The 22,202-nt window shown below is 51.1% G+C and overlaps 7 protein-coding genes across 7 annotated transcripts; 3 read left to right on the top strand and 4 right to left on the bottom strand.

Moving 5' to 3' along the window:
• Window positions 1-2,390: 2,390 nt before the first annotated feature.
• Window positions 2,391-3,023, bottom strand: BO97DRAFT_125430 (uncharacterized protein). Its single transcript, XM_025689999.1, has 2 exons — window positions 2,939-3,023; window positions 2,391-2,885 (listed from the first exon to the last, which is right to left on the bottom strand). Exon 2 carries the CDS (start codon window positions 2,802-2,804, stop codon window positions 2,469-2,471), a length of 336 nt encoding a protein of 111 aa, XP_025549568.1. The 5' UTR covers window positions 2,805-2,885; window positions 2,939-3,023; the 3' UTR covers window positions 2,391-2,468.
• A 1,963-nt stretch (window positions 3,024-4,986) lies between these two features.
• Window positions 4,987-6,214, bottom strand: BO97DRAFT_415950 (basic helix-loop-helix domain-containing protein; the record flags this gene model as incomplete). The annotated part of the gene is made up of 2 exons (XM_025696416.1): window positions 4,987-5,583; window positions 5,651-6,214. 2 exons carry the CDS (start codon window positions 6,212-6,214, stop codon window positions 4,987-4,989), a joined length of 1,161 nt encoding a protein of 386 aa, XP_025549569.1.
• A 2,257-nt stretch (window positions 6,215-8,471) lies between these two features.
• On the bottom strand, window positions 8,472-10,462 carry BO97DRAFT_471693 (putative nucleoside hydrolase). Its single transcript, XM_025700060.1, has 6 exons — window positions 10,191-10,462; window positions 10,001-10,104; window positions 9,782-9,951; window positions 9,694-9,728; window positions 9,339-9,635; window positions 8,472-9,268 (listed from the first exon to the last, which is right to left on the bottom strand). The coding sequence occupies exons 1-6, from the start codon at window positions 10,224-10,226 to the stop codon at window positions 8,645-8,647; spliced, it is 1,266 nt and encodes a 421-aa protein (XP_025549570.1). The 5' UTR covers window positions 10,227-10,462; the 3' UTR covers window positions 8,472-8,644.
• Window positions 10,463-10,915: 453 nt separating this feature from the next.
• On the bottom strand, window positions 10,916-11,399 carry BO97DRAFT_406911 (uncharacterized protein). Its single transcript, XM_025695531.1, has one exon. The coding sequence runs from the start codon at window positions 11,326-11,328 to the stop codon at window positions 11,152-11,154; it is 177 nt and encodes a 58-aa protein (XP_025549571.1). The 5' UTR covers window positions 11,329-11,399; the 3' UTR covers window positions 10,916-11,151.
• Window positions 11,400-12,116: 717 nt separating this feature from the next.
• On the top strand, window positions 12,117-12,768 carry BO97DRAFT_426435 (uncharacterized protein; the record flags this gene model as incomplete). The annotated part of the gene is made up of 2 exons (XM_025697128.1): window positions 12,117-12,172; window positions 12,255-12,768. 2 exons carry the CDS (start codon window positions 12,117-12,119, stop codon window positions 12,766-12,768), a joined length of 570 nt encoding a protein of 189 aa, XP_025549572.1.
• Window positions 12,769-16,978: 4,210 nt separating this feature from the next.
• On the top strand, window positions 16,979-18,493 carry BO97DRAFT_125551 (uncharacterized protein). The gene has a single exon (XM_025690000.1). It carries the CDS (start codon window positions 16,995-16,997, stop codon window positions 18,180-18,182), a length of 1,188 nt encoding a protein of 395 aa, XP_025549573.1. The 5' UTR covers window positions 16,979-16,994; the 3' UTR covers window positions 18,183-18,493.
• Window positions 18,494-19,562: 1,069 nt separating this feature from the next.
• Window positions 19,563-21,628, top strand: BO97DRAFT_444630 (protein ERV29). The gene is made up of 5 exons (XM_025698474.1): window positions 19,563-20,105; window positions 20,243-20,355; window positions 20,463-20,956; window positions 21,007-21,071; window positions 21,130-21,628. The coding sequence occupies exons 1-5, from the start codon at window positions 19,939-19,941 to the stop codon at window positions 21,200-21,202; spliced, it is 912 nt and encodes a 303-aa protein (XP_025549574.1). The 5' UTR covers window positions 19,563-19,938; the 3' UTR covers window positions 21,203-21,628.
• Window positions 21,629-22,202: the final 574 nt, after the last annotated feature.

The following is a 22,202-nucleotide window of genomic DNA, read 5'->3' on the forward strand; positions in this document are numbered from 1 at the left end:
CATCTTGGAAGGATATGATGACACCAAACCATAAAAAGAATAAGTAGCTCCCAATTAAAACCAGTAGCCAGTTTTTGCCAAGGAAAAGCAATTTTGCATGTTCTAGGTCGAAACTGTGAGAAAACACCTCTCGATCGTGAACTTATCTTCTGCACGCAGAAACTTTATAATTGATGCCAGGAGAATAATGCGCCCGAAGTTACCATTTCTCCAAGTCACATCCCGGTGGAGTCAAGATAGCGACTCAGAGACTCTACTTTCAACCACAGAATGGGGTTGTCAGTGTCCTGCGGTCTCAGAAGTCTATTTTCATATGCGGAGTCTGGATCGGTGCGGTGTATCTGCCCATTTCATAGATTCCCTCCCGGTAAGGCTGATGTCCACTGCGCCCAGATAGAAATAGCCAGGTATCTCCAGGATCGCGTGCTCTAGTAAGTTCGTGTCGGCTTGAATTGACAGATCATCTTCCATGGACCTGTATGAAGGAAAGATGAACTCGCCGAGCAAGGCGATGCCACAGAGAGCTTCATATAGTGTCGACTGGAGCACTTGTTCTCTTGAGGACTGGGTCAACAGAGACTCTGGCAAGTCAGGTAGCCTTTCTCTGCCAGTGGGCAGAGGGTTTAAGTTGGCTGGCTCGTGTTGGACAAATTGAGAACAGAGCTCGATAGGGACAATCTCCGCAAGGGGATGGAACAGCTTTCTCTGCCAAAATAGAAGACCGAGGTACAGTCTTATCAGCCAACGAGCACTACCATTTTAGGCGGTGAAGAAGCACCATCTGGTTGGCGGCGACCCCCTATCTCTCCCACTCCTCCTTCCCCGACTTCTGCCCACCCCCCCCCTCCCCCCGGAGAACACCGCCAACGAGTCCTCTTCTCCAAGTCACTTGCCCAGCTCCCCTGGACCCCGAGGTCCAGGTCCGCTACCCTCTCTATCGAGGGGTGATACATGTTGTCACTGAGTGGATGTGTATCCTGCTTTCGATTAGAATTCAAGAAAGTTATCGCTGGAAACTGGGTCATAGGACTTACTTTATTGCTCGGAGAGATACGAGTTTGATAGCAGGAATATGGCCGGGCCGAAGTAAAGAGTGGGTCTTTGTGCATGGATCTCCCTTGGTGTTTTGGTAAGGCTCATTTAATAAGGAAAATACTAAGAATGCTTTATCCTATCAAGGACTGGATGTGGTTGAGTATATTAGAGTGTGGTGGATGGTGGAGTGGAGGAAAGAAGGATTGGGAGAGGAGAGGAACTGGGCAGAGACTGGAAGGGAAGAGATAGCCATCATGAATGAGCGGTGTCTATTCACAGACTCTGTGGCTGAGCATTCACCAAAGTGTCCAAGCTTCACTTAGCAGAGAGGAAACAGGTGACGTGAACAATACTGAGTCCTGTCAATGGGTATGAGTCACTGTGATGGTTGTCTTGTTCACCATTCACTGGGGCAATTATCCGGTCAGGGCTCCCGTTACCAGCACTTGTTTGCTTGCAAGACCGGGCTTCTGGCTCTATGTTCCGAGTTAGCAGATTAACCAGGGCTACAATCAATATTCATGGGACAAATGTGGATAGATTTTCAGCAAAGGATATGTTAAAGGGTATCTGTCAAGGAAAATATATGGTTGCTGTTGAGTGCAAATGCCAAATTGATATGAATAGCCAATAGAGCAAGAGCTGAACAGAATATTAAAAGCATGACGGCCAACCTTGGCCAAACTCCGTGCGCCTCGCTGAATGCTACCTTCCAATATAAAAGCCAAGCGCATGTATCAACCCAAGATCCCAAAATCTCACAAATAGAGATGGATAACTCCGGCCAAGACAGAACAAGTGAGCGAATTGAGGACAGCGGCCCGTAACAGATTAAAAGAAAACATAAGAAACAAGATTATAGGATTAAACAAACAATCTGAGAGTTGAAGCGGAAGACTATGCCAGCAGAAGCTATGAATGGCATAAAACCTCCCGCAAATATGCCATGGGAATAGAGTATGAAGAGGGCATGAGAATGTGCGTCGATGAGAGGTGAAAGGACTGAAATGAGGCTAGAGGATTTTCCCCCACACGCAACAATGCTAGGATTAGGATGGTTGACACCTGCATACTTGGCGGGGGCCGGGCGCGGCTCGGCGCCTAGATCGATGACGTTGGCCCCCCCGGCAAGGGTCTTACATATCCTTCTTGTTTCGCACCCGTCTTGTCATTTCGCGCGGCGCCGAGACGTAGTATTGAGATGTGTCTTCGAATTGCCAAGATGCTGACGTGTGGGTAAGGCTTCAGGTGCATTCTGGGGTCTTGGCTTGCGCAGTCGTTGTTGTTGTTGTTCTTTCTTGTGAGAGAGCCTGGTGTGGGGGCTGGGGGGGCACAAAAGAAGCCGCCGAGCCAGAAGGGGAGAACAATGTCCCGTAGGTCTTGTACTGCGTTGCGGTGCAGTAGTATACAGACAGACCAACTGACCATCACTCTCAGTATGACAGTCTATCAAGCCAAGCCGAGATCTGCAGCTCTGGGGTATGTTGGCCTGGATGGCAGGCATCGGTGAACAGTTGTTCGGTGACGAAGGCGTCGACGTTGCGCTCAGTCAGGGGGATCTTGTATCGATTCTTTTGCTTGAGGAGTTCTTTCTCGGCCCGAGCGGAGGGAGACAGTTTCTGCAAGGTGTTGCGAATGCGTCTGATCTTGCTGCTGGGGAAGTGCGAGATGCGCGGCGAGCCGAATGGGGTGTCGACTTTCCAGGGGTCCTCAGAGGCAATGGATCGGGCGTTCTTCTTGCGCTGCTGGGAGGGAAACTTGCTCGACATGCTGAAGATTGTGGTAATTGTGGGCTGGAAGGTCGGCAAAATGGAGAGATAATGTCCTTCGAGGCCATGGATGGAAAGGGGCTGAAAAAAGTGTGAGTGGGCGATCAGGGGGAGGGTAAAGGGAGAATATATACGGTGCTGAGAGTACAAGAACGATACAATAGGACCGACCACGGGACTCGGGCGGGGAGGCAGTCAGTCAGTCAGTCGGAATGTCGGCACTGCGGGGACTTTGCCTTGGGCCACGCTAGTCAATGCTTAGACTTAGGCGGGTTTAGGGGCAAAGCTGCCCGCGATTGCCGAGAATGGCCTCTCCAATCCACAAGAATACTCTACTTGAAGATGATCGATAGCCTGGCCCTGCCTCGCGCTGATCACCCGCACGGAGGCTTTCAAGAGAGAATGAGGCTGGTTGCTGGTCCTCGTAGCAATGAATTTGTCCAGCTTCACATTTCTTTTGCTCACCGCTGTATTGACCATTGACATAGAAAACAATAGAAAAAGACCGACAATGGAAGAAGTGAGCCATGAATCACCCACCCACGTCATCATTGAACCCGAAGGCAGTGGATCTCACGCCCAAAAGATTTGATTGAAGATCGCCGCCTGGAGAGGGAGAGGGGTGGGGCCAAAGAATCTCCGCGGGCCATTGCCCGGGCAGAGCACATGATGCCTTTCTTTGACACACAATCTGGGAGCCACGATCAGTAGTGTACATACTGTACAATTATGCATTCCAGTTTGATCTGAGCAATACAAATGGTACCTTACCTCCACGCATGGTATTTGATAACATTCTAGTTACCTGTACTCGCGACCATCCTACGGAAGCAACAATATACTGTAAAATGTACAGCCCTGTCGCACGGGACCCCTTCACGAATGCTTATCCAGACAGTCAAGTGGGCTTAGAACCTGCATCGCCTAATGCAAGTTCCATCCTTCTTCCTGCACCGTGAACCGGGTAATCGACCGCCCCCAAGGCGTATTCCAGCATCGATTATCCTCGTATCTTGGAGAAGGATGCATGTCCAAGGAATCTTGGCGATTACAGTTTGCAAGGGAACAATTTGCTGGGAGGATGGCGTGACATGCAGACATCGACACATCGGGCGCCGGGGAACAGCAGCGCATATACTAATTGCTCGGCCAAGCAAAAAGGTAGAAGCATGAAATGTCAAAAGCTGTTCGCCCTCGGTCGCGCCAAGGCATGGGGAAACCCACAACCCTGCAGATTTGGCGCCATGCTTGTAGCTATGTACTTACTGTAAGTAAGAAAAAGGGAAATAAGCCGGCCGGCATTTTGGTTGTCTCTGCACCCCCGCATGACCTTGTGTAGCCAGTAAATTCTAACCCCGGGTCATTCCAGGCTAGCCTGGAGGCTGACTCTTCTTTCTTACTGGAAGGTTTAATCAGGTCAGAGCAAGCAAGCACAATATTCTCTCTCCACCCCCAAACAATAATTCTTGTCACCTGTTAACTGACTACTGATGTCACACATCCAAACCCCGAAATAAGCTGGCTGGAAGGTGTCTAGAAGGAGCACAGGCCGCGCACACGCATAGTACACAGGAATAGGGCGGGGTAAAGCTGGCTCGTCTCTGCTTTGGCCAGCGAGATTACTTGCAGCTGCACGAAGCCACACAAGGCCGAGACCCTACCGGGACCCCAACAACCGATCCGCTGACTGACTGGGCTGCGGCCCTTATGGGCAACGGTCAAGTGAGAATAGTTCCACTCTTGTCAAATGCTTCAATGTGCTGCCGGCATGATGAGGGCTTGAAGGTCTCTCTGCCAGTGCTGAGATTGAGTGGGGACGGCTATCTTTCCATGCTCCAATGGGTTCTCCGTCTTGTGGAGCGCCGATGCCGAGACGGTCTGGACTATTTCATGGTTGTTTAGACCTCAGCTCGTCCGACACTTAGATAGTTTCTGTTTCTGGTCTGTCCCGGAAGCTTGGACAACCATACCCTCAAAAATATTATATTCGGATCTTCACTAATACATAACATAATCATCACTTATACTGGTCCAGCCTGCATATATAGGTCGAATACAATAAAGTCTCCTCCAGGAACGCCAATCCATTCTCTTCCTGCTGTGATCCATACAACGCCATCCACACGCCAGCTTACATATACCAATTTTAATTCGCCATAAATGCATCAATCAACAAGCAAGCTTAAGATATAAGCAGATCCTTCACACTCATGCCCAGTTTCCTCTGCGGATCTTGCCCCGCGCTTGGGTCTTCCCTCCGCGCAAGAGGAACCGGAGGTACGTGTGCATCGTGCACCGAGCCAACGGAGCCCCGACAGTCCCGGTTAAGCATCAGCAAGGCGGCCGATGCTTCGTGATCGACATCGGCGGGGGATGCGCGGGCGTTCTGCGGCGGCAAGAACGGCGAGGTGCTAGTTGATGATGCCGCCCACGAGGTCCGTGCTGAGCGGGACGTCTCTCGGGCGGACGGAACTGGTTCCGGGACGGGGTAGGCTGCGAAGGAGCATCGGAAATCCGGGAGGGATCCGTAAGGAGCAGGTGTTTGGGCCGTTGGGGGGAAGATGGGTGAAGTCGCGTTTGAGGTCGAAGCATCGGTTGGAAGAAGCGCTGGAGACACGGAAGCCGAAGACGTCGACCCTGACTCCTCTCCGAGGGCTACTGGCGAAGTTGGAGAGGGTGGGGCTGGTGGCATGCTTGGAGTCTGCCTCGCTGGACGGCCGCCGGCCGTCTTGAGGTCTAATATGCATTGCTCGAGGTAGTTGACATAATCAATGCTTGCCTGGGTACGTCGAGGTTCCATTAGCGATCAGGCACGCGAAGGTGAAAAAGGCAGCAATAATACACACCTGCAGAATGGCGAGCTTATGCATGTCCTGTCCCTGACAGGCAGGGATCATGTCCTTGAGCGTAGCGAACTCCTCATTCATCTTGGATCTTCGTCGTCGCTCGATCAAGCTGTGTGCTGTCTTTCTCGCGATCTTCCGACCGGCCGCACTGGTGGCACTGGGCTGTTTCTTCTTGGAATTCGTTGGGGCTGTGTTGTTTGCGGCGGCCTTGCTGGTGCTGTCTTTCGCCGAGGCCTTGTTGCTGGGAGCCGGTGCGGCTGGCTTGGGTTGGCTCTGGGTCTTGGGTTTCATCTGGATGATCTTGCGGGTGCGTGTCGGCGGCGGTGGCAGATCAAAATCTTCCAGGGGTCTCTTGATTCCAGTCTGACGGGGTGAGTTGGCAATGCTGCCCATGACCAGGTTGGGTGATGCAGGCGACGCGGGAAAGCAGAGGGTCGGATCCGACTTGGAGGACCTTCTGCTGGCAGCGACCATTCTCGCAGGACTGATAGCGGCGGGAGGCAAGGCAAAGGTATCTGCCGCATCCACTGAGGACTGCTCCTTGACTATGAGCTCCCCGGACATAGCGGGTGTTGGTGGCAGACGAGAACGTGACATGATCTGAATCGGGGGAATGAGCAACGTTGACTGTTAGGTTGGCACTGCTCGCCAATCGGTTCGTTGGCTAGTTGGGGAATGATTGAACTAGTGAAAATGCGAGTGAAACGGGGCCAATGGTGCGAGTATGTTGAACGACCACCAGCAGAGAGGTTGTACAGGTCTTGCTTCCCGGTAGGGGAGGGAGGCAGTAGGAGGAATGCGGCAACGACAGTCGGGCCCAGTAATGATGGGATGTGAGGAGGAGTGGAGAAGGGTTCTTGGATTGAGCCCCGATAGAGTTGCAAGGAAAAGACTTATACTATAATATCACTGGACCACCAGTGGTGACAGGGAGGGGGAAGAGAGGAGAAGGAAAGCAGGATGATGGATAGGGTGTTCCTGGGAAGAGAAAGAGGGAGAGGGGAGAGTATGAGAACGAGGAGGGAGTTGAGAAATGGCGATAAGAGTCTGGTCCTACTTCATTACTTATTCCTAATTCTAGGTAGGAGTACCTACAGTACCCTAGTAAGTAAAGTAGAGTACATGATCGACAGACGGATTCAAATCTGAGATAACTTAATGGGCCAAAGAGCCAAAGTAACCTTACCTTGCCTGAGAAAGAAGGCAGTCAGTAAGAAGTCGACTCGGTGTCGCGTGCTTGGGGGAAGCCCACGCGGCGAGCCCAGGCGCCATCATTGGCCGGACGGATGGCAGTGGGAAGGGCACGAGACCGAATTGCCGCCCGGACCAAATGGCCGACTCTCCTCAGTCTGCTGGGGCTCGTGCTCCCGTTCCCTCTTCTTACCGGTTGTTCGCATCTCCCCCAAGCCATTATTGATCCCCTCCCCCTTGCCTCTCCTTGGTTATTCCCTCCCTGACTAATCCTCTTCAGGGAGACTCTAAGAGACCGTGCCGTCGGGACCATGAATACTATGTAGCAATCAGCTAAGTTTGCTCATAGTCGGGAAGATAACTCAATACTGAACACGACTATAGGTAGACTATGGAGTGTGAGATGCAGACATGTGCCGTAGCGCGTGTCTGAGTTCCACCATCCCAAACATTTCCATAGCCTACAGAAAACCTCTGAGGAGGGGAGTATCTTATCTGGCGTAATAGCCCACGCTGATGCGGATTCAATGCTAATTGGTAATCGAACTACCCCGGTCCGGTAGCATCTACGCATCGTCCTACATGGGCACGAGATACCTCCCTCTTGCCGTGGGTACTAAGATTATCCTCAGAAACATCATGTTAAAGATCAAAGAAGCAGAAAACCAAATACTCTCAAACTTCAAGGCGACACAAAGCAAAAAATGAAAAGGAAAGGAAAAGGAGGAGAATGAACGCCACAGTGGCAAAAGCACATCCACACGTACAGTAAGTACAGTACCTGTAGCGACGTCGGACTCGACTCTCAGCATCATCATCATCATCATCACCACCATCCATCCAGAAGCCCGTGCTCAACCTACCCCCTTCCCCCTCACGCCCCTCCTCTTCTCCGGATTCATCCGTCCTGCATTGGAGGGGGGACCGTTAACCTACCACTGCACCCGAACCGTTGACCCCGAGGAGGAGGGAGGGGGAAGGGAGCACAGAGGGAAATGTTCCGACAGCCTGGCAGCTTCGAGGGATCGGACTGAGGGTTTCAGTCCCGTCCAGACCGGGCATCCAAGCACGTGCACCTCTGATTCCAAATTAGTGGTTTCACCAGCGCCGTGTGGGCATGTGCCAGTACTACCTAATCCGTCTGGTCTCGATATTACCGTCCATCCGTCCTAACCTAGGCCGATCCTTCAATTCTGTTCCAACGTTAGTAAACCCTCGTTAATTCGTGGCGTTACGAATTCCTCCAACTCATGGGACTTTGCCTTTCTCCTATAAGTCACGGTCAATTGAAGCTGAGGGTTATACGTGTCCGGGACGGGACCCTTTCATCGAAGACGCGGAGGTCGTGTAGATCCAGCCCGTCGGCTGAATCCTTCTCTTGACGAAATCCGGAGCTAGACTTATTCGGGTCGGAGCTAAGTATAGCCTGTACGTACCTTATGTGGAAGCGAATAAATCACGCCGATTGTCTTGGCTACGTCAGGAAAGGCATGGTGTGGGTCTCGACGGAGTCTGGATAGGAGGGACAGGGGAGAATCGACACTTGGCCGTAGAAGGTGACCTGGACTATAGCCGGCCGTCTACTTATACGTTTTGGTCCATCCGTTTCGACTCATGCACTCAAGCATACCATTTACTACCCCTATGTGCAGCTTCTAACAACAAAAGTCTATCGCTAGATACAGGATATATACCGACGCCTTTCATGTCTGCCGAGCATGGATTCTAGGAGCCATGTATCGAAGATTAATCATCTAGATCAATGTGCTCGAGATGGCACACGGCTGTCCTCGACATACCGCACTAATAGAAAATTCTCTCCAGAAGAATGCCTCCGAAGGTGTTTTCCACCGGGGAGTGATCCATTCTCAGGACGCGGTTGCCCGCCCGCGTGCTCAACCATAGGCCATGGTCGTTCGAGCTTTCCTCCTCACCTTCGATCCGGTGTCGATTGCGGCGATCCACCACGCATAGACCCCGCGTCCATTGACCGGTAGTCTCAATCCGGATATCTTCGGGTGATGTGGCGGAGGGTTTCCAGCCCTCGTCGTCGGCGGTCAGAGCATACCATACGCACACAGGGTCGTGCAGACTGAGGTCAGCCTTGTCGCCCTCGTGGCCCGGGTGAAGACGCTCCAAGGTCTGGAATGTGTGCGCCATGAAGGCTGAAACCCATTCAGCCAGCGGTGAGCCGGATTCGAGGAGAGGTGTGATGGCCTTCCGAAATTGGCCGCGGGTCATACCATGCCGCAGTGTAATGTCGAGGGGGAACGTGCGAAGGGTGAGCTGTTTGCTGAGTGTAGCGGGATACGTCGGCAGACTCTTGCCGGGAGGTATGGTGCTCCGGGGAGAGGGAGAAGTGAGGGCGTAGACGCGGGCAGCAGCAAATGCATCGGCATACGCGTTGAATTCGGCGGCCGGGGTGACCTAATGAGTGTCAATACATTGCAAGTACAAACTCACAAACTCCGGATTGGAAGGTGGCACAAAAGCATACGTTTCCGGGCTGATTCACAGCTCCTCCCATGATCACAACTTCCTTGGCCCGAAGGAATGTCTCCGGATCATTTGCAGAGGCGATGGCAAGGTTAGTGAGGGGCCCAACGGCCACGATAGCGACGGTCTCGGGGTCATTCTCACGCAGGACGCGGAGAATCTCTTCATGTGCAGGACGCTTGGACGGAAGAAATAAGCGGTTGGAGGAGTCGCCAGCGGGAACGGGGTCAATGTCGTTAGATTCGGTGGATGGGTCGAACAGGTTTTCCCAAGTCTCTTGGGGAGACAAGTGCGGATGCTACAAGCTTCTCGTTAGTGGATTGGCGAGGAAGATAGGATGAATGCACGTCACTCACGCTGGAGTGAATTCCTCCTAGACCATCCGTGCCGTCTATCAATGTGGTCAGTCTGATTTCTGAGCCTGGATCTCGCTTGAACACGTACGGAAATAGTCCGCCAGCATCTTTTGGTCTTCCAGTGGATCCTCCGCTCCCACCGCAACAACAGGAGGGCAAGCGCGTAGGGCACCGTATCCTTCTGGCAGACCCTTCTCTCGACGCCATTGCATCTCCCGCTCGAGGATATGGAACATGGACACGACATTTCTCAGGCAGCTTGGGAAAGTCAATAGGTGCAACATTTGGTTCAAGGCGTGACATTTACCTTCGCACTTCGATGTTACCGAATGTAAGTGAGATCAGAAGCACTTCGACTTCTTCTGGCTTGGCGGACAACGCCAGCAGAAGTGCTAGGATGTCATCGATCCCCTATGGTACAAATCAAGTTGGTCAGACGTCAAAAGAGTGCAAAGCCGTGGTAGGTGCGGTTCGAAGCAAGATTGTATATATCGTACAGGATCGGTATCAATGATAATCTTTCTGGGTGCCATTTTTGTGTTTCGGCCCCGAGCACACCGTCTACAGCTTCGGGACGTTGATTGTTGATCTAAGGACTCTGTTGAAACGATGACGTTGGAGAAAAATTGCGATGATGCGGAGGATGGAGGGGAAGTGGGATGGTCTTGGCTGGTCCCGAGTCTCAGTTATCACTTGTGCTCCACTATCACTGTCCTCGATAACGAAGCTAGCCGACGCTGGGCAGCGGCCAAGGTCACGTGCGTAGAGACTGGTTCTCTGGGTAGTCAAAGGGTTAAATGGGTGGGGTAGTTATAATAAACCTTTTAGTAAGCAGTACTGATCCTGTGATAGCTGTCACCGGCCAGTGCCCCGTTATCAGTCACATGAGCCACGCGACCTTGGCCTACTAACGCGCGAACATGTCCGCATAAGAACCTTCTCCGTAGGCGCAGTACTATGTAAGTGCTCCCGGTTGGCGTAGGTTTTCATTACTTGTAAGAAGAGTTTCTTCATGAAACCACCGGCGTCAACTATAATTTGATACTCTAAAGAAACAGGAAGCATCCCCGGATGGAAGGGTCTGATCGGGAATGTGGTAGGAACAATGAAATAGTCTATCACATCTCTTTAAATTGTGCTCTATATCGGAAAGGTCTTCTGAGTCTCTTACCCCTTAAATTCCCGAGAGCCCCCCCTTCTCTCTCTCTAAAAGCCCCTACTCCTTAGTAGTCTCCACCACATTCCCCAGCAGCGCAATCCCCAGCTTCCCCCGGTCCAAGAACCCCTCCTCATCCGCCGTGATCTGCGCCGCCGCCTCTGGGGCCATCACCTTGGCAGAGAACGCCTGGAACGCCGCTTGTTCCGCGAAGGTGAGTTCAGCGTACGCGTCGAAGTCGAAATCCGCCTGCTGGCCGACCAAAACGGTAGCCGGGGTGAGCGGGTTCCGGAGCGAGGAGGTCACCGGGGGGAGGAGTCGACAGTGGTCCGCGCGAGGTAGCTGCGCTTGTGGGATAGAGGGAAATCCTCACCGGCGAGGCGCGGGACCAGCTGGACGTGGGCTTCGTAGCGCGCCTTGAAGGTGGGGAGGTCGATGGTGGGCTTGCGGTAGGCGTAGATGAAGACGCGGACTGCCATTGTTGTATGATTTTATCTGGAGAGGAGAGGGATGTGCGTGTGGACTAGGAGGTGGTATGCGTGTAAGAGAGAGAGAGGGAGGGAGGGAGGGAGGGAGAGTAGTGGGTTTGGGTTCTGCTTTGGTTTTGCTTGGCGTGATGAATATGTGAAATGGGACGATATCCGCTTGATTGAGGGGTGGAGAGGGTTGAGGGAGAGAGGGCTTATATAAGTGTTGGGATTACACGGTGAGGTCGGGGCTTGCGAATAAACTAATTAGGAAGCCTCTGGCTGGGTGATTATAACTTTCTGGAATTGGAAAACAAAAACACGCAGTGGGAGAAAAGTTAGGCCAACATAGGAAACTACTACATAGTTGACTAGTATATGCTTAGTGCTGATGGCAGGCTTCGGGTGGAAAAAGCAATGAATAGCAGATTATATAATTTCAGCGACCTAGTCCTAATGATCTTCGTTAAACACAATACGTAGACTAACAAGTATAATTAACGTTACTATGATATATATATACACATATTGGCTACGACAGATAAGTCAGAAGCGTTGGGATGCGCACCTTGTAGTTAGTGGTAGTAGTAGTTAGGTGAAGGAAAGCTTTGGATAGCTTCGATAAAAAGAAGCCTTGAATATTGGTTCCTCTCCAGCCCGTCTTACTATAAATTAATACCTCCCCACCCTTCTTCTAAGTTCTAAGAAGTGATCAATCAAGCTGTGACTACAATGATGGCCGTGTCTCTTCTTCTCTCTTGCAAGCTTTCCCTACTCGCATCGCCTTGTATCTGAGACAAATGACCAGAGCCTTGAACACTGTATACTCATTCCTTCACTACCACGCGCACACTCTGTATCTCTTCACCATCAACGACTTCAAAATCATGATCATCCCTAGTATTGCTTTCGCCATTTTCCATACCCCAGCCGACCAGTACCCATGAGAGAGCTCCTGTCGCGTCTCCCGCACATGTTCGCGTACAGCTGGATCAACCTCCTGCGTTCACCATCAACAACCAATGCCAGCCGGCCTCAATCGAGGAAGACCGGCTGAACAAGTCGTGGCGGCCTTTACCGGCAGGACGCCTGTCGGCCGGCCAAGCCCGGGTTTGGGGCCTGGTATCGACCGTGCTGGCGGTGACCGTGAGTACTAGCAGCAACCCCATGAGCACGGGCAGTAACCTAGGCCAGCTGAGCGATAGCGCTGGCAACGCCAATGGTAGTGATGTTGCTTTTGGTGGAAGCGGTGGGACCGGGAGCGCGTTGCTGGCGCTACTGAGATGGATCTATAACGACCTGGGCCAGGGGAACGGCAACTGGGCGGTCCGCAATATGTTGACTGGGGAGGGGTTCACGAGCATTGCCGCGGGGACGTTAGAGCTTGCTCTCCAGGTGCCGCTACTATCTCTTTCTTCGCAGTTGGATCACACAAACATGCACCTGCGGTAATGAATCGGGTTGATTGCATGCGTCGTCGCAACTACCGTCCAGGTGCAGGACATGTACGACCAAAAGGGCGATGCCGCCGCCGGCCGACGAACACTGCCGCTAATTGTAGGGGACAGCGTGACTCGTCTGTGCACCGCCGTCGTGATCATGACTTGGTCTTTCTTCTGCCCACTCTATTGGGCTTCGGGTGCCGTGGGCTACCTGGCGCCGGTGGTTTTGGGGCTGTGGGTGGTGGTTCGTTCATTTACCTTGCGATCAGAAGCGGAGGACCGTGTAACCTTCCAAATCTATAATTGTTGGTTGGTGGCGTTGTATGCCTCAGCTAAGCTTCATTGACGATGCGGTTATTCCTGCAGGTGGATAAGAGAAGAGAGCAGGGCGTAGAAATTGTAGCCCATGCTTCGGAGTCAGAAGGAAGATGGGGATTGCAGCTTGGAAGTAGAGTTGAATCCTGGAGATAAGATCGATTGTGTAATGTATCTGGTTGAGTAGTCATTTGGCTATACCTTATTTGGCTGGTGTATTTACACGGAGTAGTAAATTAAGTACTATGCATGTGCAAGAAGGAGCAGGAGTAGTCGGACTGGAGGATAGAAGTGTCGGCCCGTTCCAGATGTGGAAGAACATGCCCACGCTTGAGCTGGCACCCGCAAGTTTACAGCCCCCAGATTCCCCATCGCCCCCACCAGCTGCTCAAGGATTGACCAAGCATGGTTAGGAGCCATTACCATTATCTTAGTACTCGTCGTTCTACCAACCCACACCTGGCGGTATGGGTCGGCGACACCTCACGAATATTGACCTCTAACGGATAATTTCTTAAATCCAGCTTTAAATAATAATGTGCTAGTGTGCTTTGTCTGCCAATTTTTGGAGTTGTTTACCAGTATAGTGATTTATTGTCTATACTTCTACTGTCTTCGATTCTTCCCTGGTCCACGCCTCGCCGCAGTGAGCAAGCAATAGGATATTTATAAATACCATAACTCCCGCAATTACCTTCTTCTTGATACTCTGTACCAGAAGTATAGGATATTTATATGGACTAGTTTATCTCTTACCTGCCTAATCTGTTATCAAGAGGAAAATCTGATAGATCTTGTATAAGGATAAAGATCCTGTTGAAATCAATATCTTCCATCCTACTACATAAGAAATACTAGATGGGCCCAATAATCGCAATATTTAGTCTAAATAGTACAATATTGTCCATCTTATGACCTCTCTAATCTTCATTTAAAGAAGGTAGACTACCTTAGCTGATGTAAGGTTTGGAGTGGTGCGCTGTTAAGTAAATATATGAAGGAGCTGCCCTATCATCCTATCACTTTTTTTCTTGCCGAAGAGCAGTATAAAACAAAAGACTGATATAAATATCCGGATCTGGTACAGCTATCCGTGCGTACGTGTCTCAGATCCTGACCCAGATTGACTGACTAGATATAATCATCGCCGGTGCCCAGGGCTGGCCAGTGGTGCTTAACGGCCTTATGCTGTGGTTCGCGTTTGACTTGATGGGAGAGTTTGCCTTCAACAAGAGTTTCAGCATAATAAAAACCCAGACCTAGCACCATGCGGTCGCCCAGCAGCAGTCCGCCCTCGCAACCCTGGGCCCCTTTAACCACGAAGTCTGGGCAATCCGTGTTGCTTTTACCTTTGCGGCCCACTTCTGGCGCGTCAAGGACTGGAATAGGATAATAGCCTTTTGTAATCAGTGTATAGAATGATGGCTAAAGACGGAGGTTACCAAGCAGCCCAATATCACTACCTACTTTATCCAAGAATATCAGCAGGGTCTTACTCCTGACAGTGAACAAGTAAAGAAGTGACTGCTGAGCGGCAATACCTTATCTGTCATTGTTGGTGGAAGATGTGTGTTATATCCTCTCTACAGTTAACTCTTCCTTTCATTCCCCACAGAAAAACTGATTCAACCTCCTTTATCTTTAGAATCTATAATAACAGTAATACGGGTGATCAAGTCTGATTATCCTGTGGTATTTCATTACTTGCTATCACTACCACACCGAGCACATATATCAGGAGCTGCAAACCGTCAACCTGACAGACCATATTATAGACTGACTGTCTCAAGTATCTGCAACGGAATGTAGGTTGACGAGAGTCAGGTGAATTATGATGCTCAAATGGGCTGAGATATCGCATGCTAGCATTTAGTTTTCATGCCCGCACTCATGCGGCAATCTCGTCCGCACTTGTCTATAGCTGACACAGTCCGAACATTCGAGATGCTGTAGACAAGATGAGAAGATGGATGGCCAGAGCCCCTGAGCTCCTCAATTGATACCAATAATGTTGGCGGAGCATAGTCAGTGCACAACGGTCATTGCTTCTGTGATGCTCCGAAGGATCATCCATGAAACGACGGTTATCATCTTCCCAATTGTGTTTCAAGATTCGAAAGAGATAGATCATCAGATTCACGAGATTGATCTGAAATGTCTAATGAATGGGACAGTGAACTTCAGAATGACTGGCTGCTATCTAGGGTCAACCTTAACCTGGTAATTTTGACCGAATGCCAGCAACTGTACTTACTGTCTCGGGTCTTCCACGCCGACGGAGGTTCCGCCCGGGGGTCTGGACATTGAATTCTGAGACGTGGCCTGTTCGGAAGGCGGAATGATGCGGTATTACCCCTGTATTTTGTCTCCGCCAGTTGGTAACCCAGATACCAGGGCCTAAAGTAGATCGGTATCTCCTAGCATCTTCATGGAGTCAACCAGACTGAGGAACTATCGAGGTATATCGCGGTCTATTCCAGATCTATCTACAAACAATCGGAGACTACCTCCTGACTAGCATGACACGCCCGTCTGATGGAGATGCAACGCGACATTGCAGCTTGGTGTGGTCAGACCAATTGTCTCCCCCGCGCCGACTCCCCTGTCGAACATTGTCCTCCACACCAGGGGATGCAGTGAGACTACTCGGTCTTTCACCAGACGTCACGGACTCTGGTCCGGCGACAGGGAAGGATCAAGCCTGATTCGATGGTGTTTTCCCTAGACTTTAATTTGCTCGTCCCCAGGGTAGTGGTAGAGACATTACTCCCTCTCCTGAGTCTTGACGCCTGTTACCAGCAAGATACAGGCCGACTGAAAGAAAGAAGAAGAAGAAACATGGGGTAATGCTTTCATCAATGCGCCACAGGCATGTCAGCCCGTGTGGTGACTTCTACTGGATTTATAAGAGATCTTTCCCCAATATCTCCTTAATCACGGTCCAGATGATGATCAGACGAGAATAATTCCCTTCTTCTTAGCTATCTTACCATCAAGGTCTTGACAGTGGAGCTCTCGTCCAGCGCGTGCGCAAGGACCGCTGTTCGATACCGATACGAGTGTCATCCATCTTGGGTGCTTTGGTAATTTATTCTTCACCACTGCCGAGTCGACAAGCACCCCTTCATCTCTCTCCAGACCGTGTCCTCTTTACTCCTCCTCTTCTCAACACCCTGTCTTCTTTGCCCTTCCTCTCTTCCCAAATTCTACCTTTCCGCTCTCCTACAAAACACTTTGCTTGTATTCCTTGCCTACCATTGTCGCCCACCCTTCAGTCTTCGGCTGACGGGTGCTTCAATGGTCGTTCGGTGATACCATCCCGTTGCTTCTTTACCTCTCCACCCTCTGTCATTTCGCGACCTACCTCGAGCCGCGAAGCGCCAACCGAAACATCCAACCACATTAGCTTCTAGTGACCTGGCCCAAGGTTATCAGCTCTATATAGCTTTAGGACATCACTTGGAAGTCTCGGAGTCCTTCGTCTTCGCCGTCTGTTATTGTCCATCACAAGTGGTGTAAATCGCTGTTCGAGCTCGACGTGGAAATCTGGCCTTTCAGCGCAACTGCTTCAACCTTCCCCTTCGTCACTCGATCACCCTTCATCTCGCGCATTTCTCGCAATCCGGTGCTTAAAATCTGAGCCGATATAGCGCGATTGACCCTTTTCTCAATTGAATTTCAGTTTGCCTGGTCTTTTCACCTTCTCTTCCCGCCGATCTCGGACACGCGTACGGAGAATTTGACGACCTCCAGCACATCAATCCACACGTTGGTTTGAGGCTGGTCTTTTTCTTTGTCATTATTGCCCACGACTTTGCGACGTACATCAAGAATACAACTCAGTGACTGTATGTCCTGCCATTTAACCTCACTCTCACGCTCGTACCAAAACTGACGATTATTTTGAGCATAGTTTTAACGATGATGAACCCCTATATCAGCTGGGCTCTCCTGCTTGTAGTGGCAGGTGGCCTCGGATGGTACTACAATGGCCCCACCCCCAAGATCAAGACCCCGGTCAAGTCTATCGCAGAGAAAGTCGAGAGCGCGCCGGCCGTGAAAAAACAGAAGCGGAAGACAAAGAAGTCCTCAGAACCCTCCCCTGTGCCCAGCAAATCCGTCGAGGAAAAGCCCGTGGCCCAGGCTACTGGATCACAAGCTGATGAGCAGGATGAGGAGATTGACCGAAAGGAGCTAGCTAAGCGCTTTAACGCTGTGAAGAGCGGTGTCCCTGCTCAGCCCAGTGCCCCGAGCAGCAAGTCTGCGAAGAAGAAGAAGAGCAAGGGCGCTCTCCCTCAGCTCGAGAGCGAAGAGCGCTCGGCTTCTCGCGTTTCTACCCGCACCTCGTCCACCACTGGCGCTGACGCCGATGACGATCTGTCCCCCGCTGGTTCCCCCCTTGTGAACGCCACCGTTTCTTCCGCTGGTTACATCTCTGATATGCTTGAGGCTCCTGCTCCGGGTGCATCTGTCCTCCGGGTTACCGGTACCGCTCCGTCTGAGGCCCCGAAGAAGCAGAAGGCCCAGTCTTTCAAGCAGGTCGAGACGAAGAAGCAGCGTCAGCAGCGTCTGAAGAATGAAGCTCGCAAGCAGGAAGTCCAGGCAGCCGAGGAGCAGAGACGCAAGTTGCTCGAGAAGCAGCTCCACATGGCCCGCGAGGCTGAGCGCCGTGAGGCGGCCAAGTCGACTCCCATCGCCCCCCAGACCAACGCTTGGCAGACTAAGGCCGCCCCCAGCGCCACCAACGGGACCCCCAAGCCCACCGAGGCCCCCAAGGTCGAGCTGTTGGATACGTTCGAGCCTGTTGCCGCCTCCTCCAAGCCTGCCAAGGAATGGGACCAGGGTCTCCCCTCCGAGGAGGAGCAGATGCGCCTGCTTGGTGCAGAGAACGGTCAGGACCAGTGGACCACCGTCTCCAGCAAGAAGATCAAGAAGAAGAGCGGAAAGACGGATGAGAGCGAAGTCAGTGCTTCTGAGAGCCAGCCTACACCTGCTGCTCCTTCTCCTGCTCCCGTTGAGCCCAAGGTGAAGGTGACACCCACCTATCTTCCCGATATCCTCCGTTCGAACCAGAAGGGCCACCCTCTTGACTCCGACTGGGCTGCCTAAGGATGTTCTATTTTTTTCTGCGCGCAAGACGAATAGCTGGTTTTGTGCAAGATGCCCTTCGGACACGAGCCGGTTCTAACCATTCCGTGGGCTGTATTTATACTCATGGCTTTTGGCGTTTGGGACATTTTATTCTCTACCAAAACTTTCAGCATGTATCTGACCGGCTGCTCTGCTTCCGCCACAAAACCATGGCTGCAACGACTGAGACACCATAATTGGCAGAACATTCAGAAAACCCCCCGTTCTCCCTAAAAAGCCATGTACCTTTTCCTGTTCATCTTCTCCTGTTATGCTCGGTTTACCCTCTGATGTACGCAATTTCTTTATTCTTTCTGTCTACCAATTTCCTTAGAATACCTTGTATTTTCCATTGATAATTGATCGAAATGAGACGATCTCTTGTATTACTCTGCTTGGAGCCACGAATGAGTTTAGCGCCAATGCCTCTTGTGACGCCTTCAACAGCTATGTTCGCCACTTGGACCGTGAATCCTCTTTTGCGTGTTCTACAGGATATTGGAAGACGAGAACAACGATAGAGGTGTTCTTCCCAGAACAGGACGACTCACTAATCAATGCACGGTGTGGAAGGAACACTTGGCCTCTGCAGACACCTAGCATGGGTTTCAGGGTCTGGGATCGCTACATTGGGAGTTGGACCCTGGCGACCGCGTTATTCCTGTTCCTAGAGCCGCGAGATTTTTATTTTATGGTAGTGCCTCTGAGGTGTCCTTTTTTTTTCTATTTATTTACGCAACAGGATTTTTCTTCCGCGGAGCATGGAGTGGACGTGGGGAACGAAGGAGACCTATTTTTGTCAGGTTCTTGTTTCGCGTCTCGAATCTCAGACGACGGATCTTCCGCGGCCGAACTAAAAGATTTGGCGGTCCCTGTTTTCGGTGTGTGTGGGGTGGGGAGCAGGAGGAACGATATCTGTTCAGTTCAAGAGAGGGCCTTTGCCCCTATGAGGGGGGCGGTTTGTCTCAAGATAGATGGAGTCTGTCTGTGTCGACGAACAATAAGGGGGAGGGAGGAGTGGGAACAATGGAAGAGGTACTACAGCTGCTGTTGGAGCTGTGTTATTCTTTTCTTTTCTTTTTTTTTCCCCAGTAGATTCCAGTAGGAAATAAAGATACATAGTACATAGCATAGCTTCTAGAATGCGGGCCCTGGTGAGTAGTAGCAAACCAGGGAGGGAAAAGAGACAAAGAGAAGGGAGGGATGAATTGAAGAATTGGAGAAGCCCAAAAGCAGCGATCATGGCGTCACGCCCGCAACTCCGACGGCTCCTCTAATCCCAAAGCGGACTAGGGGCGAGTTCCGGTTATCGTGGCCTGTTTCTTTCTCTCTTGCTTGTCGCTCTTCATCCTCAATAGAGAGAGAGTGAGAGAGTGAGAGAGACAGAGAGAGAACTATTCATTCGTTCCATTATTATTAGTAGTATTATTCGATCCATCATCATCCTCTTCCTCTTCTTCTTCCACTTCTTCACCTTCTTCACTTCTTCCTTTCTCTCTCCCTCCGCTTCTTCTTTTCTTTCCCTGTTACTCAACCCACCTCATCCATCTATTTCTATTCCTCCCGCCTAGTGCGCCTGGCTGAACTACTCCGATCCCTTTCCCCGGGTTCCCTTGTTTGTTTTCCCCCCCGATCTTAAACCACCGAGGGGTCAACTTCACCTCATCTTTCTTCCTTATTCATTGTTCATTGTCCATCACCACACACCACTCCTCCCTAGCCTATTCTCTTCGCCATGGCGCAAATTCGTGGCACTGCCGGCTACAATCTCGGCCACCAGAACCCCTTTGGTGGTCCCGGTCGAGCCGAAGCAACAAGCGACCCGAGTCCCTTGGACGCTATCCGGGAGCAAACCAGCAAGATTGAGGACTGGCTCGACACAATGGCCGATCCCGTGAAGCCGTATGTGATTCTCCTTCGTGTTCCTTGCTCCAATGCCTTGTTTTCGCGCGCTTCGTGGCAGCGAAAGATGACATCTGCCGATCCGCGCATCCAAATGAGACCTATCTCGACTGACACCGTGGCTTTTCGCTCCCCAGGTATCTTCCCGCCATTGGTCGGTTCTTGATTGTCGTGACCTTCCTCGAGGACAGCCTTCGTATGATCACTCAATGGAACGATCAACTTCTGTACCTGCGTGATTATCGGAAAAGTAAGCTTGCACCTCGACTCCGTTCCGCTCTCGCTGGCTGCCCGGTGGCGCCCCCAAGGGAGACGGTGAAGCCCAGAACACCACTGACTTGGTTGATTCCGCTCCAGTACCATGGGGAATTACGCATACCTTCCTTCTCGTCAACATGATCGCCATGTCCGTCTGCTCCGTTCTGGTCATCGCCCGCAAGCACACCGAGTTTGCGGTCGCCGGTTTGCTGGTCGTGGTCGTCACGCAGGGTCTCGGATACGGATTGATTTTCGACCTCAACTTCTTCCTTCGCAATCTGAGCGTGATCGGTGGTCTGCTCATGGTGCTCTCCGACTCGTGGGTGCGCAAGAAGTTCGTTCCGGCCGGTCTGCCCCAGCTCGATGAGAAGGATCGCAAGATGTACGTCCAGTTCGCTGGTCGCGTGCTGCTGATCTTCCTCTTCGTTGGATTCGTCTTCTCCGGCCAGTGGAGCATGTGGCGCGTATTGGTCAGCTTGTTTGGCTTTGTCGCATGTGTCATGGTCATTGTTGGATTCAAGGCCAAGTGGAGCGCTATTATTCTGGTCGTTCTGCTGAGCGTCTTCAACGTGCTGGTCAACAACTTCTGGACGGTATGTTTTGCTCGTTCTTGCATCTTCTCCAGCCACTGACGGATCGCTAGCTTCACCCCCACCACCCTCACAAGGACTTCGCCAAGTACGACTTCTTCCAGATCCTGTCTATTGTGTAAGAACCCGTGCTTGCCATTCTTGCCTGGCGCAAGCTAATGTTTATGATTCCATAGTGGAGGACTCTTGCTTCTGGTCAATATGGGTCCCGGTCAGCTGAGCATGGACGAGAAGAAGAAGGTCTACTAAACGACGGACGATCAAGCCCGACGACGTCGACGACTCGGCTGCCGTTCGAATACGGCCATGTGTGCGCGTGTATGACGCGGGAACTCTCCCAGGCTCTGGAGACGACCCTTATCTATACGAACTGTTTTCTCTTCTCTCTTCCACTTTTTTTTCCTTGATAGTTCTTGGAAAAGAAACACATCAGCTTCTCTAACTTACCTACTACTCTTGACTCCCACCCATGGATACCACTACTATCACCTCCCCGGTCAACGGATAAACATAACCTCAAAATCAAATATCAAAAAGGAAGAACCCGGATTCTGTGTCCATGAGCTCGATTAGCTACGTGTGCATGACAATGTCTATTGCATTTATTTGTTCCTCTAGTTCTCTTCTACCTTACCGTCGGGATGCTCTGCATATCTGCATACCAGACTCTGGGAGTAAATTAAACCGCATCGCGCAGGGAGAGAGGACGGAATGGATATATTCCAGCGTACTCCGTACTTCGCAGACGAAAAGTACAATAGCGAGCTACTCCACAAGCGACTAGAACCCACCAATTACCTTTCAGTTGAACAGTCCTTCCTTGCTTATAGACAATGATGCATTAAGCTAGTACTTCCCTTGTCCATGATCTACTTTATTCTCATCTACACAAATCGAACTCCACATCCTGTAACCATCTATTACTACCGTACCTCCTCTAGGACCCCTATCCACAATCCGAATCAGCACATAAATGCACTGTTAAAATGACTCTAGTCCAGCCAACGCCCACAGACACAACGATACTCAGTAATCAAACTCGATAGAATCATCTACCCCTCAGTCCAGTCTGGAATCAAACAATACTACTTACTCACCCCACCTCTACCTCTACCTCTGCCGTTGAGTTGGTTGAAGATGAAGGTGAAGTCGATAGATATACAAACCAGCTTACATTCTGATAAGTGATTGCGCGTGGCAAAAAGCGGAGGCATAAGCTATAGTATACCATCTCGTATATAGTCATCAC

The sequence above is a fragment of the Aspergillus homomorphus genome (genome assembly GCF_003184865.1).
Source record: "Aspergillus homomorphus CBS 101889 unplaced genomic scaffold BO97scaffold_29, whole genome shotgun sequence".
Lineage (NCBI taxonomy): Eukaryota > Fungi > Ascomycota > Eurotiomycetes > Eurotiales > Aspergillaceae > Aspergillus > Aspergillus homomorphus.